This window comes from Panulirus ornatus, chromosome 21, assembly GCF_036320965.1.
Source record: "Panulirus ornatus isolate Po-2019 chromosome 21, ASM3632096v1, whole genome shotgun sequence".
Taxonomy (NCBI): Eukaryota; Metazoa; Arthropoda; class Malacostraca; order Decapoda; family Palinuridae; genus Panulirus; species Panulirus ornatus.
Window position 1 is genome coordinate 10,972,102 of NC_092244.1, and position 14,280 is coordinate 10,986,381.

Genomic DNA, 14,280 nt, shown 5'->3' on the forward strand with positions numbered 1-14,280 from the left:
ATAACGTCGTAAACAATGGGTCGTACCGCTATGGTCAGGGGTCGTCCCGTCGTGCTCGGGGGAGATTTTGATTGGTTGAGGTATTTTCAGTGAAATTCGATGATAAAATTTGAGAGTTTTAACAAATGAAACTTGGTCAGACATTGGACAACCTTCCTTTACTGATTATAAGCAGACCAGAAGACATATAAACTGCCGGAATAAAGTCCCTGAAATTTGATTTAATCTTCATAGTGCGAGGAATTCCCGTTGGGTAATTAACGAAATTTTTATGGACAACTCGAACCGCAGGGAAAGTTAGACCTGGAGTTAGATACGTTCAAAAGTTTTTTTTTTCCCCCCTGTTTTTTGCTTTCATTGTATCGTACCAACCAAGTTGTTGTGCGTGCGTCCATTACCGTACCACCAAGTTGTTATGCGTGCGTCCATTATCGTACCACCAAGTTGTTATGCGTGCGTCCATTATCGTACCACCAAGTTGTATGCGTGCGTCCATTATCGTACCAACCAAGTTGTTATGCGTGTGTCCATTATCGTACCACCAAGTTGTATGCGTGCGTCCATTATCGTACCACCAAGTTGTATGCGTGCGTCCATTATCGTACCACCAAGTTGTATGCGTGCGTCCATTATCGTACCACCAAGTTGTATGCGTGCGTCCATTATCGTACCAACCAAGTTGTTATGCGTGCGTTCATAGCTTTCTGCAGCCGTGAATGATGGTTAAGAGATTGAGAAGTGTACATAGATTACAAATACAACCATACGAAGAAGTTATGCCATTGAGGGAAGTATATATACACGAAGGCATTTCTGAGGAGACAAGAGACCCCGATCGTAACATACGGACGAATGGCATGCATCCGAGACTAGTCCCGAGGTTTCGAACGGGGCCGTGACGTCGGTCAGCGTATTGTGTGACCCCCTCCACGCGATCAGTTCCCTCGAACATCAAGCACGGTGACAAACTACGAGCCTGGACTCCATTCACTGACCTGGGGCCTCACGCTGCTCGAACACGTCCGGCCTAATTAGGGTCATACATTCCCTACCGAAACCGCTGGCAGAGATTGATAGCAGCAGATCCAGTGCTGGAGAAGGGGGTGTGTGGGGGGGCGCGGACGGGGAGAGAGAAAAATATTACATGCATAAGCCGAGTGCTGAGTGCTGAGCCATAAGGGCGATAAGGCTACGGACGAGCTGGAGGGGATATGTGCCCTACTGGGCGATAGGTCGAGGCATTTGTATTGGTCGATCAGCTGACGAGCGCCGGCGTTGCCTGCCACACCAGCCAGGGGAGTACTTTCAGTGTTGACAGTGACAAGTTGAGCACGGTCTACTGTGAGGCAATTAACAGGAGAGAGAGAGAGAGAGAGAGAGAGAGAGAGAGAGAGAGAGAGAGAGAGAGAGAGAGAGAGAGAGATTATTCTTTTCTCGCTTTCACTTCTCTTTGCACAATTATTCTCTCTGTCTCTCTCTCTCTCTCTCTCTCTCTCTCTCTCTCTCTCTCTCTCTCTCTCTCTCTCTCTCTCTCTCTCTCTCTCTCTCTAAGGAATAGAGTTTATCCTGAACCACAGTTTGAGTGATGGCCTCCTCCCTCGTGAATCTTTATGTCTGGATCAAAAGCCTCGGCCACTTCGACTGCGCTTCAGAATAAGTTTTATTCAGGCTTTTCGAACATTTTTTTCTTTTTCTTTTTTTTTTTTTCCTCCCCCTGACAATCCACCAAATGTTCGAGAATGACCTCTGTCGCAGGTGTGAACAAGGTTGAATGTAACGATGAATCGAAAGATATTCCAATAGATACTGGGAGTCTTTCATCAAGTCATCGAGTTTATACAAAAAAAAAAAGAAAAAGAAATATACCATATCATTCTCTCTCTCTCTCTCTCTCTCTCTCTCTCTCTCTCTCTCTCTCTCTCTCTCTCTCTCTCTCTCTCTCTCTCTCTCTCTCTCTCTCTGGACTAGGAACCTGACCACAGAATATAGTGGATGGTATAGCGATCGCTCGATCATTGATGGGACAGATATCCACCTCTTTCGGCACGATGGTTCGACTCTTGAGCACGACGGTACGACCCTTGAGCACGACGGTACGACCCTGGAGCACGACGGTACGACCCTGGAGCACGACGGTACGACCCTTGGGCACAACGATACGACCCTGGAGCATTAAGGGATGGGACAGTATGAGTGTAAAAAAAAAAAAAAAAAACACGACCCTGAGAATGTGGTAAGGCTAGAGAAGATCAATAGCGACGAGAGAGAGAGAGAGAGAGAGAGAGAGAGAGAGAGAGAGAGAGAGAGAGAGAGAGAGAGAGAGAGAGAGATAAGAAAACAAAAATATGAGGGATTGAGCGAGACGCTTTATACTAGAGAGGTGAGGTGCGACCGGGGGTGGAGGCGGCGCAAGGTTAAGGAGAGAGATGTAGTGAGAGAGTGAGTAAGCGAGACAGGTGTTATTATGCAGGCGCGTGGAGAGAGAGAGAGGAGAGAGGCAAGATAAAGGGAGGGGTACAAAGAGAGAGCGTGGCGTGGACTGATAATGGACCGCTCTGCTTGAGGAAGGATTTGCTCCCTGTCGAACTTAATTTATGTAAGGATATGAGAAGTCTAGTATGAACTGACACCCGGACTGCTGCATAACCCCAAGACACAAATTTTGTCTTTTATTGGTATATTCACAAATTAGACAGACTGACTCTTTCAGTGTTTACAGTGGCGTACTTTCTTCTGAGAATCCGCTCGTTTTCTATTCATTTTCGGCAGGACGAGAGAGAGAGAGAGAGAGAGAGAGAGAGAGAGAGAGAGAGAGAGAGAGAGAGAGAGAGAGAGAGAATGAAAATGCTTTCTGTCAACAGGACTGAATGTGAAATTTTTACACCAGTGCGAAAAAATCTAATTGTAGCTAAATTAGTTCCTTAGTTTTTTTTTTCCCCCTCAACATTTTTAAATCTTCTGCAAGAGTTGAGTACACAGAACTCATTAGCACCAGATAGATTTCAGAGAATAATTTTGGTGGAATGACGCACAGATGAACGTGGCAGCTTGGTCTTTGCCAGAAGATAGGCTACACTGGTGGGTAGCGCTCACTGCACGAAGAAAAAATCTCAGATAACGAAGAATGAATCATGTGAGCAACGTGTTGTTTAAGTGTTCCATGTGTAATTGCTCGGTTTTGGACTGTTAACCAGCCGCCCGGATGTGGGTGAGGCAGAAGGAAAAGGCATTAACTTGGTCCACAGGGAGTGACATTTGACAGCCACTGAATTGTAAGCTTACTGCGCAGCTGTCACTGATCCTCGCGATATTCTGACGGAGGGAGCTCGGTCAAATTTCTGGAGACGACAAACATGAATTAACCATCAGGTACATTGGACGTTACGATTACATCTCCATGTGCCAGTTTTCTCTGCAAACGCTTGACTTTAAAGGATGGGTAACTAAAGAATCTCAGAAGATAATTCATTATCTGCTATACTGCCATTAACCACACACCCTTATGATGCGGGGAATGAAGGAGGAAGTTATATAAGTATTCACGCTATTGATATTTTACAACAAAAAACGCGAGTTTATCTTATTCAGACGGTAGATGATGGGTAACTATAGTAAACTGTAATAGCGTTGACATCTGTCGCACCTCGTGAAGATATGGTTTTCGTCCCCTGGGTGGCAAGTTCATTTTTGACGCAGTTTAATTACAGTGGATATGTGCAGTCAAATTATGTAACGAAGAAGACAGTTCTTTAATATGCTTGTGTCTATAGTTCAAGTATTTAGTGAAATGCAAGAGATTTTATTATGTTAATCATCTGCACCCCAGGGACTGAATATCCTAACTTCAGTGTACGGAAGAAAAAGAAGACATTAAGAAGATAAAAACTCTGAATTAAATATTCATTAAGCAGTAAGTTATCTTTTGACTGATGTCAAAGCGATTATCGAATTATGATACCTGTTATCAAAGTGCTATGTTTCACATCACTTCATCGGTAATATATAGAGAGATATATAGCTAGAAATAGATACAGTGACTGGGATGAGAGTTTCTATATATATATGTATATCCAATCAACCAATCAAAAACAATGGAAGTGTCTTGCGTAACAGACATGGATATTGAATATAACAATGGCCAACGCAAAAAAATCACATTCGATTGTTTCCAACAGCCAAACACTAACCTGAAACGCTTGACAGCCACAGTAATTGCAAAACGTATCTACTTTTTTGTATATTTTTTTGTAGATTCGAATATTCTCGTCTTTTAAAAGACTGTTTTATAATTAGAATATATAAAGAAACGCATCAGTATCATGAGAAAAACTCGTGCAATCCTTTTTCTCCTTTTGCTCTGAGACGCTGACAAAACCCTTTAGATTCCAGTTCAAGGTACTTTCATATGACGCTTTCGAACTCCATGATAAAAGACGTGGTTACTCCATACCTCCTGCAGCATATATATATATATATATATATATATATATATATATATATAGTATTCCTGGGGATCAGAGAGAAAGAATACTTCCCACGTATTCCTTGCGTGTTGTAGGCGACTCATGGGAACGAGCGGTGGGGGGTTGGAAACTTTTTACTTTTCCAAAAGAAGGAACAGAGAAGGGGGGGCGGGCAAGTGAGGATGTTTCATCTAAAGTTCAGTCCTCTGTTCTTGACGCTACCTCGCTAACGCGGGAAATTGCGAATATATATATATATATATATATATATATATATATATATATATATATATATATATATATATATATATATATATATATACATATACATATATATATATATATATATATATATATATATATATATATATATATATATATATATATATATATTTTCTTTCATACTATTCGCCATTTCCCGCATTAGCAAGGTAGCGTTAGGAACAGAGGACTGGGCCTTTGAGGGAATATCCTCACCTGGCCCCCTTCTCTGACAACAGGTATATATATATATATATATATATATATATATATATATATATATATATATATATATATATATATATATATATTATCCCTGGGGATAGGGGAGAAAGAATACTTCCCATGTATTCCCTGCGTGTCGTAGAAGGCGACTAAAAGGGGAGGGAGCGGGTGGCTGGAAATCCTCCCCTCTCGTTTTTTTTTTTTTTTTTTTTTTTTTCCAAAAGAAGGAACAGAGAAGGGGGCCAGGTGAGGATTTTCCCTCTAAGGCCCAGTCCTCTGTTCTTAACGCTACCTCGCAAATGCGGGAAATGGCGAATCGTATGAAAAAAAAAAAATATATATATATATATATATATATATATAAGGAATTTACGCAAGTGATTGTATTACTGTGTATCTTGCATTAAAGGCGTTGGCATGTTGTACAGCTTTTCGTTTTATCATGTCACACACTCATAGAGGGTCCTTTAGCAAGTCAAATAAACATGTCAGCAAAGAAGGGCCGTCCTACCGTTTGCATATAAATGGCCAGGCACCACGCGGGCCAGCTTCAATAACCCCAATCAAATAACACAAGCACGTATGAATGGCATGTTGAATAAACATTGTATAATCTTAGTGGTATTAGCTCTGTTATGGCTTTTACACACACACACACACACACACACGCGCGCGCATGCACACATCGACCTCTGCGGCGCAGTGGTTATTCGTCGGGCCTGCATAGGTTCGAGTCCTGGGCGAGGCAGTGGGTCCACAGCCAACCCAGGTGTTAATCTTCCCTCCGGGACTGTTGATAAATGGGTACCTGGCATAGCCTTTGGTATATATATATATATATATATATATATATATATATATATATATATATATATATATATACACGTGTGTGTGTGTGTGTGTGTGTGAGTAAAGATATGGTACATATACACAAAGACAATACAAACGCAATGATACTCTCCCCTTAACACACATGCAGTCCTCACCAATAGTAATCACACTCGCATACCACACCTTCATGAGCACGAATTCATTATGAGCAGACGAGGACAAGGAATGAACCGGGGGTCATTTTGGATCCGTATTGGCAGTCAGCCGGCTCTATTAGGTATGAGAGATGAGAAAGCAATATACCTGACACACAGGCAGGGGGACACGCACATACATACATACATACATACATACATACATACATACATACATACATACATACATACATACATACATATATAAATACATACATATTTACATACATACATGCATACGTATATTGCACACACAAACATGCAGAGAGATAGGAAGAGAGGGAGAGATAAGGAAAGAAGGAAAGAGAGAGAGAAAGTGATAATCACTCAAACGGACAGAGAAAAAAAAAGTAAACAAAAACACACCATTGACCGAGCGAGAGAGAGAGAGAGAGAGAGAGAGAGAGAGAGAGAGAGAGAGAGATCAGTTCTGTTATTGCATTCAGCCAGCTGTGACCACTTGCCGTGCTACCTGTCACTCATGATCATGCTGTTAAAGGTCACCTGACCCAGACTTATGATGGTCACCTGACCCATGTTTATGATGGTCACCTGACCCATGTTTATGATGGTCACCTGACCCATGTTTATGATGGTCACCTGACCTTGGATTATGATTACACATGAGGGTAATCCTTAATATCCAGTAATGATGGACAAGATACACTACCGAGTAAATTTCGGGTTGTGTACTCAAATACAAATCGACAAACATTTACTGTGCGATGTCGCAAGTGTACGGTACAGGAGAATGGAGTTCACTCGTATCAAAATATGATTTTTCACATGTATTATATTTGAGAAGATATGATACCTGGCTCGATAACCAATTAACTATCTATAACCATGATGAAATACGGCGATACACACGGGTAATATCGATAAGAAATGATAAACGTACGATGTTCTTGACGTCCGAAGTGCGCGATGATTGCTGTATGCATACGATACACTCTTTCTCATAACAAGAATCCAATCCTTTTTTTCCACGGGAGGTAACGCCGTTTGCATCTCATTAAGGTTGTTTTTTTCCCAAAAGAATTATAAGCAAGATTACAACATAGTGCGGAGCGTCTTGGGTCCGCGGTATGTTCGCGCAAGATTTTATTTGCTCTCCTGCAGTTTCGCGATTGGCAAAAGAAACGAGATTGCCTGCTGGAATTTACTTTTATGTTTACTATTTGGGTCGCAAGTTATCTGCAGTGGAAGTGTGTTGTCAGAATCAATGGTTTTTGTGTTCCCACTGTGTATGCGAATACAGGAAGCTTAAGATCTATGTATGTAAACACTTTTTTTTTTTTTTTTACCCTCTCTCCACGTCTGTCTTTGATGGGACAGGGGGAGGGAAGGGTCGTTTGATAGAGTTAGATGTTTGAATCGAGATCGGTAGAGATGTATAATCTTATGTATTTTTTTGTGTGTGGATGAGGGTGAGTTGGTTGGTTGGTTGGGTAGATATGTGTGTGTGTGTTGGGATGGTAGCCATCCGTTCCGAAAGACGAGGACTTGGGTTGGAGCCCCACTGGTTTATGAGACGATAAACTCCCCCCCATTTCAGTGTCCTGGATCCGCCACCAGAACCCAACACCCCCGACCCTGAGGCTTGTGTTCTTCATCTATACCATGAAGTGGTCCTGTCCTCCCTCCCTCATCTCATGTCCTCTCCGCCTCCTTCCTCCCTCAGGTGTCCTGGATCCGCCACCGGGACACGCACATCCTGACGGTGGGCTCCTTCACCTACACGAGCGACCACAGGTTCTCGGCGCTGCACCGGGAGGGCACCAACGAGTGGACGCTCCAGATCCGACACCCGACCGTCAGCGACACGGGGCTGTACGAGTGCCAGGTCTCCACCAAGCCTATACGAGCCTACCTCATTAGCCTGGCTGTTGTAGGTGAGTTGTCGTACTGGACCGGACGAGGTTAAACTCTCGTATCGGTCCTATAAGTGAGTCCTACAGCGTAAGTACGATATATATATATATATATATATATATATATATATATATATATATATATATATATATATATATATATATATATATATATAAAACAAATTCATGTTGATAATCACTGTTGTCATGTTGGTCCTCGCAGGCTGCAGAAGCGCGTGTGTTATGTAGGCTTTTTGATTGATGGCTGTGGCTGTCGGCAGAAGAAACTGAAAAACAGAGGGGAGGGGTCTCTCTCTCTCTATCTCTCTCTATCTCTCTCTCTCTCTCTCTCTCTCTCTCTCTCTCTCTCTCTCTCTCTCTCTCTCTCTCTCTCTCTCTCTCTCTCTCTCTCTCTCTCTCACACACACACACACATAGGGAAGCGAAGACGCCATAGCCATGACGCACAACCCCCCCTCACCCGTACTGTGCAACTAGGCGGGCGATGGCTAATTCCCCCACACGACCTCGCGAGGGAGGATAAAAAACACCTCGCCTCACGACAAAACTAGAAGGATTAATCCCTCTGAGCGGCTGATGGCGACGCTGCAGGGGGGGATAAAAGGGTTAGATGTAAGAGGAGGTAATTCACCAAGTTGTTGGAGGAGGTATGGTCGACCAGTTGGAGGAGGTATGTCGACCAGTTGGAGGAGGTATGTCGACCATTTGGAAGGGGTAAGTCGACAAGTAGAAGGAGGTAGATTAACAAGTGGTAGGAGGTAACTTAACAAGTAGGATGAGATATATTAACGAGTACGAGAAGGTAGATTAACAAGTAGGACAAGGTAAATTGACGAGTAGGAGGAGGTAATTCAACATGTAAAAGTAGTATGTAAATTAACAAGTAAGGGGAGGTAAATTAACATGATTAACATGAAGGAGGAAGTGAGTGAGTCTCTCCTGACCATGGGACCTCGGCATGAACGAAGCAGGAGTGGTGGTAACTGAAATCCCTCTTGACCCCCCTCCCTCACAGTTCCTAAGGCGAGGATCCTTCACGCCCCTGAGCTGTACACGAACGCGGGGGGCGCCCTCAACCTGACGTGTGTCGTGAGCCCGAGTCCCGCCCCTCCAGAGTACATCTTCTGGTACCACCGTGGCCAGGTAAGGTACATGCAGATAGATGCATAGATAGATAGATTGACACATACGTTGCCTGATAGATGCATGGGTTAATACATAAGTAGATAGATGGATGGACTGAGGTTGAGGCTAATGGTTCGAACCCCTCTTTATCAGTCAGTGGCCACCACTAACCACTCTCATATCAACCACTAACAACTTACCATTAACTGTGGCCACCACTAACCACTTTCATATCAGCCACTAACAACAGATTGTTACCATTAACCAGTGATCAACATTAACCATTAACCAGCCATTAAACACCCATTAACCGCAGACCATCACTAGCGACCATTTACCTAATGACTGGCCTATGTCCCGTAAACCACTGGTTTGAATGCCATTAGGTCCCACTGCTATCCCCATAGCCACTTGGATCCATTGGCCACAGTTTATTGGTCAGCCTGACCCACTTAACTCTGGCCACTTTCGTCCAGGTGCAGTGGGTGGGGTGAGACTTAAGAGGCAGGCCACACAATGTGGCCCACTGCCAGTGGCCCGGGCCACATTAGGCCATTAACGTGGACTCCCTGGTAATCAGGTGGCCCACTAATCCTGGCCACTTACACAACCCCCCCCCCCTCCTCAGGTAATTAACTACGAGAGTGAGGGAAGTGTGGAGGTTAGTGTGAGACAGGAGGAGGGCCGCACCGTGTCTACATTACTGGTGGCCCGGGCCACCCTGGCCCACTCGGGCCACTACCAGTGCGCTCCTTCCAACACGGACCGAGCTGAAATCACCGTCCACGTGTTTAAAGGTAAGATCTGAAAGGGAGGGATTTATCTACACTGGGGTGGGAGGGAGGATTAATTGATTCAACCTTCGGGTTGAATGGGATTTCTATGCGGGTGACTATATATGTCTTGACACTCTATAGACTAGTCTGTAGATGCTTCCAGGTCACCAATGAAATATGGAATAGAAAGTTATTTCTCTCTCTCTCTCTCTCTCTCTCTCTCTCTCTCTCTCTCTCTCTCTCTCTCTCTCTCTCTCTCTCTCTCTCTCTCTCTCTCTCTCAGTGGCCTGAGGAAGATTTTTGACCACCCCCCCAACCCTTTCTTTCTCCAAACAGCTGAGGAGCCAGCTGCCATGCAGACGAGCAGCGGTACCGTGGTGGTGCAGCAGGCAGCGGCCTTCGTGCTGTCTGCTGCTGTCCGCTGCACTCCTCCTACGTCACCTCTTGTCTTGCGAACAGCAGGAGACCTACGTGCAGCCGCGACGCTCCCCTTGCTCTCTGCTGTTACCCGCTGCCGTAGCAGCCGCTGCTGCATACCTCCTGCATCAGCTGAAGACCTGTATGGAGTGGATCACGTAGGTGCAGCTGCGGTCTCGTTCTTCCCCGACGGTGCGCTTCAGCTGCACACCTTCTGCTGTTTCTGACGAGAGATGGTCAATCCCTTGGTGCGGTTCTGGAATATCTGCCATGACGTGCTGTTACCTCCTGCTGCAGCTGCACCCCTGCAGCTACCCTCTGTGCTGTTTTGCAGAGGATGAGGGAGGGCTAGCGAAGCCTGGTTGCAGTCGCCCTACCGCTGCGTAATGCTGTGTTCCTGCTGTCATGCAACAGCCGGGTAGTCTTTGTGAAGCTGTCTACCATTTTGCCACGTGCTATTCTCATGCATCACCTGCAGCAGTGAACAGCTGACTTGACACCGTTGGCCCGTTACTGTCACCGGTGACCCAGAGTTTGTGAAACACTCAAGACAAAAAGCTTCGAGTTCTTCCCTTTCGGACACCCACCTCCTCCTCCTCCTCCTCCTCCTCTGTGGTTCGGTTCAGTTATTGCTGCTTCACTGCTTCGAAGCCTATCCTTTTGATTCCTTTTGAATTGGTTCATTTATCGCTTCGCAGCTTCGATCCTTTCCATTTTGACTCACCGTGACTCGGTTCAGTTACTACTTCAATGCTTCGAATCCTTTACTTCTTATTCCCCTGTAATTTCACACAGCTCCTGCTTCGAACCTTTCCCTTTCTGTGATTCAGTTCACTTACTGGTTCGAGGCCAACTCGTCCAACCCCTTGCAATTCAGTTCAGTCACCACTTCGAACTCTACCCCTAACTCGCTTTAATTTAGTTCATTTACTGCCTCCAAATCCTTATCATTCGACCCATTTCCTGCTTCGAAACCTCTTCCCTTCCGAACCCTTGTGATTCGGTAAGTGCTGCTTCCAGTAAACGAGACTGAACTAATTTTCAAACATCTCGGAAAGTAAAAGTTATTTCTCAGAAAATTATAATGCTCTTTACAGTGATAAGAGAGTTCATAAGGCTGAGTTACAGTGAGAGGAATCCCTGGCTGAGCTAATTTCATTTCCAGTGCAGAATATCTTTTCATATATATATATATATATATATATATATATATATATATATATATATATATATATATATATATATATATATATATATATAGGACTGTGGAGATACTGTCAACACGAGACTCACTTAGATTAAGATGATAGACCTATGGGATGTATAGCCATATTCACTTATATTTGAAGGTGAAGGAAATGAATAGAAACGAGTTTTGAAACAGATCCGTCGGTGTTCGGCAACACGTGAGGGTGAATGGATGACGGTTCTTCAGTGAATGACTTGCGTCGTCTTGTGGCGCGTTAGACATGTAATTTGTGGGGTATCAGAAGGAAAATTGAAAATTAATCACTACATTGTAAGTGACAATATATATATATATATATATATATATATATATATATATATATATATATATATATATATATATATATATATATATATATGATAGGGTAAACCTCTCTCTGTATATGCATATCTATATTTATGTATATCTGCCTATGTAAATACCTATATATATATATATATATATATATATATATATATATATATATATATATATATATATATATATTGTACATGTGTGTCTCTGTTTGTGTGTAAGAATACATTGTAATATATCTTGTATATATGTATGTAAACAAAACTAGCTACTCCTCCCGAACCTCCTGCGATCCCCCAGTGTATCACTTCCTAAAGATATTTTCCCGAATATCAAGATATAGGTTTAAGGTTGTCCCCGGTCTGAGCATTGCTGGCCTGCTGCTGGTCCTCCCCGCCGCCGATCAATGGTGCTAGGCTGGTCACCCCGATATACGATGGTAGGCTGGTCCCAGGTCTACGTACGTACGTTACTGGTCTGTTCCTCCTCCACCCTCCCGGATGTACGGCCCTCGGCTGCTCGACCTTGGAGCATGTAACTATCAACCTTATTCCTACAGAGAATGAAGCTCCTCTTACGTTCGTGTAAACAATGAAGGTTGAGAATAGACAGGCATGTATCAATCAAATGTAAGATCAGAGTCTATTTTATGTAAATCAGTTGTATATAACCTGAAGACTATTCGTGTGTGTATGTGTGTGTGTCTGTCTGTCTGTGTGCGAGCATGTTGTCATTTAGAGTTGAATTATTTTATATATTTGTACAAAGTGGTTTGTCTTTCAGTAAATGACCTGTTAGTTTGAAATGGCGTTTCATTATCTTCCTTTGTTCCTCTTGGATGTGTGTGATTGCGTATGCTACATCACGTAAATGTGTGGATGAGTAGGTATGGAGATGTGTATATATGTTTTAGAGTGTGTGTGTGTGTGTGTGTGTGTGTGTGTGTGTGTTCGACTGAGCTAATAGGGAGGAAGGGAAAATAGTAAAGTGTTAGTCAGTATAATGTTAACAGTTAGAGCCAGGCAGGTCTCTCTCTCTCCTCCCTCTGCCTTTGTCTCAAGCCGTCACCAGCTATAGCTGAGACTAATCTCGGGCAGGAACAGCTGGTCTCATTGTTTCCCCTCCCCAACTCAACACCTGCCCGATGAAAATGCCCCTTTATATATATATATATATATATATATATATATATATATATATATATATATATATATATATATATATATATATATATATATATCCTCTGTAACCTGGGACGAAGCTAAGTTCATTTATCTCACAATTCAAAAGTTATCATGTCATTTACACAATATTCTGCCATGCTTACAGCGTAAGGATATTTCAGTGTTGAATTAAAGTAGGAAAATATGAAAAGTGTTTGGGGTCTTTTTCTATTTTTTTGCACTTTCTCATATTTATGTTAATGTGGCTTTTTCTTTATTTTTACATGACTGTATTTCTGTTTACTTTACTTACATCTGTGATGGCCTGAGCGACCGTAGTTTGGGTCATGGGTTATGTTTCAGTCTTATATTACCTTGTTTGTTTTACCATTTACTGATTCCCTCTCCAGCCTTGTCTAATCCCATCATCGTTTTACCTCCTGTGTCATATATATATATATATATATATATATATATATATATGGAATACAGGAGGCAGCAGGGGTAACTCTCACAAATGTGAAGGAATGTCGCTGTTGAAGATTTTACTCACTCGTCCGAAGGTAATTGGCTGTCGTCACATTTCACTTGCCTCACCTTTCTCTTTCATTAGTTTCAATTTCACAATCCTTTTATTTTTTTTATCGTCTATTTTTCAGTGTGAACGCGTGGTAAACACACTCTTTTGCTATGTTAATTGATGAAGATTTCTTTATTTTTTTTTTTCCACCATTTAAGCAAGGAACTGAAATATATGACAAGTGATTACACGCTTGTGAGCGAAATTTCTGTTGAGTCTCTGTTTGTTGAGAATCTTTCGTCTGATTTTCATATCATAGAAAATGGAGGGAAAAAAAGTGATAATTGCATGACTGAAAATATTTTAATGAATGTACCACGTTATTACCCCAATGATGAACAGGAATGCGTCTAACCTATTGTGTTCTATGTGATTATAGGTCTTACCCGCCTGGCATAAAGGACAAAAGAATATACTAATCATGATACGTTCAGATGCTAAATCACATAACATGACCAAGTCACGAATTACCATCACGAAAAATTTCAATAAATCAATAATGATCATTAACTCGTCCAATGTAAATGTAAAAGACGACAAACGTATAATGATTCTTGACTCGTTTATTCAGCGCGTCGTTTAGAAAACGCGTTCGACTGGCGGCATTGTTCGACTGGTGTGGTTGGGTTGTTATACCGTCACTTCGTTTGAGGTGGTCATGCTGGCTGGAGAGGAGGGAGGGAGGGAAGGAATCAAGTCAGTGCTGTGTCTCTGTTGAGGGTGACTGTGGAGATAATAGGATTAATGGTGGTCTTCTTGGCTTTAGGACGACGCTGGAGTGGTTGTGAGGGGTATACTAGTGAAGAA

General features: G+C 42.7%; 1 protein-coding gene across 2 annotated transcripts in view; it reads left to right on the forward strand.

Annotated features, from left to right (window-relative positions):
- LOC139756355 (neural cell adhesion molecule L1-like) overlaps positions 1-12,551 on the forward strand; it is an 82,856-nt gene extending 70,305 nt beyond the window's left edge. For both annotated transcript variants that reach the window (XM_071675720.1, XM_071675721.1), the window contains 4 exons: positions 7,659-7,869; positions 8,885-9,012; positions 9,623-9,791; positions 10,107-12,551. In XM_071675720.1, coding sequence (XP_071531821.1) covers positions 7,659-7,869; positions 8,885-9,012; positions 9,623-9,791; positions 10,107-10,414 — 816 coding nt within the window. In that variant the 3' untranslated portion in view covers positions 10,415-12,551. The remainder of the gene's footprint in view (positions 1-7,658; positions 7,870-8,884; positions 9,013-9,622; positions 9,792-10,106) is intronic.
- The last annotated feature ends 1,729 nt before the right edge of the window (positions 12,552-14,280 follow it).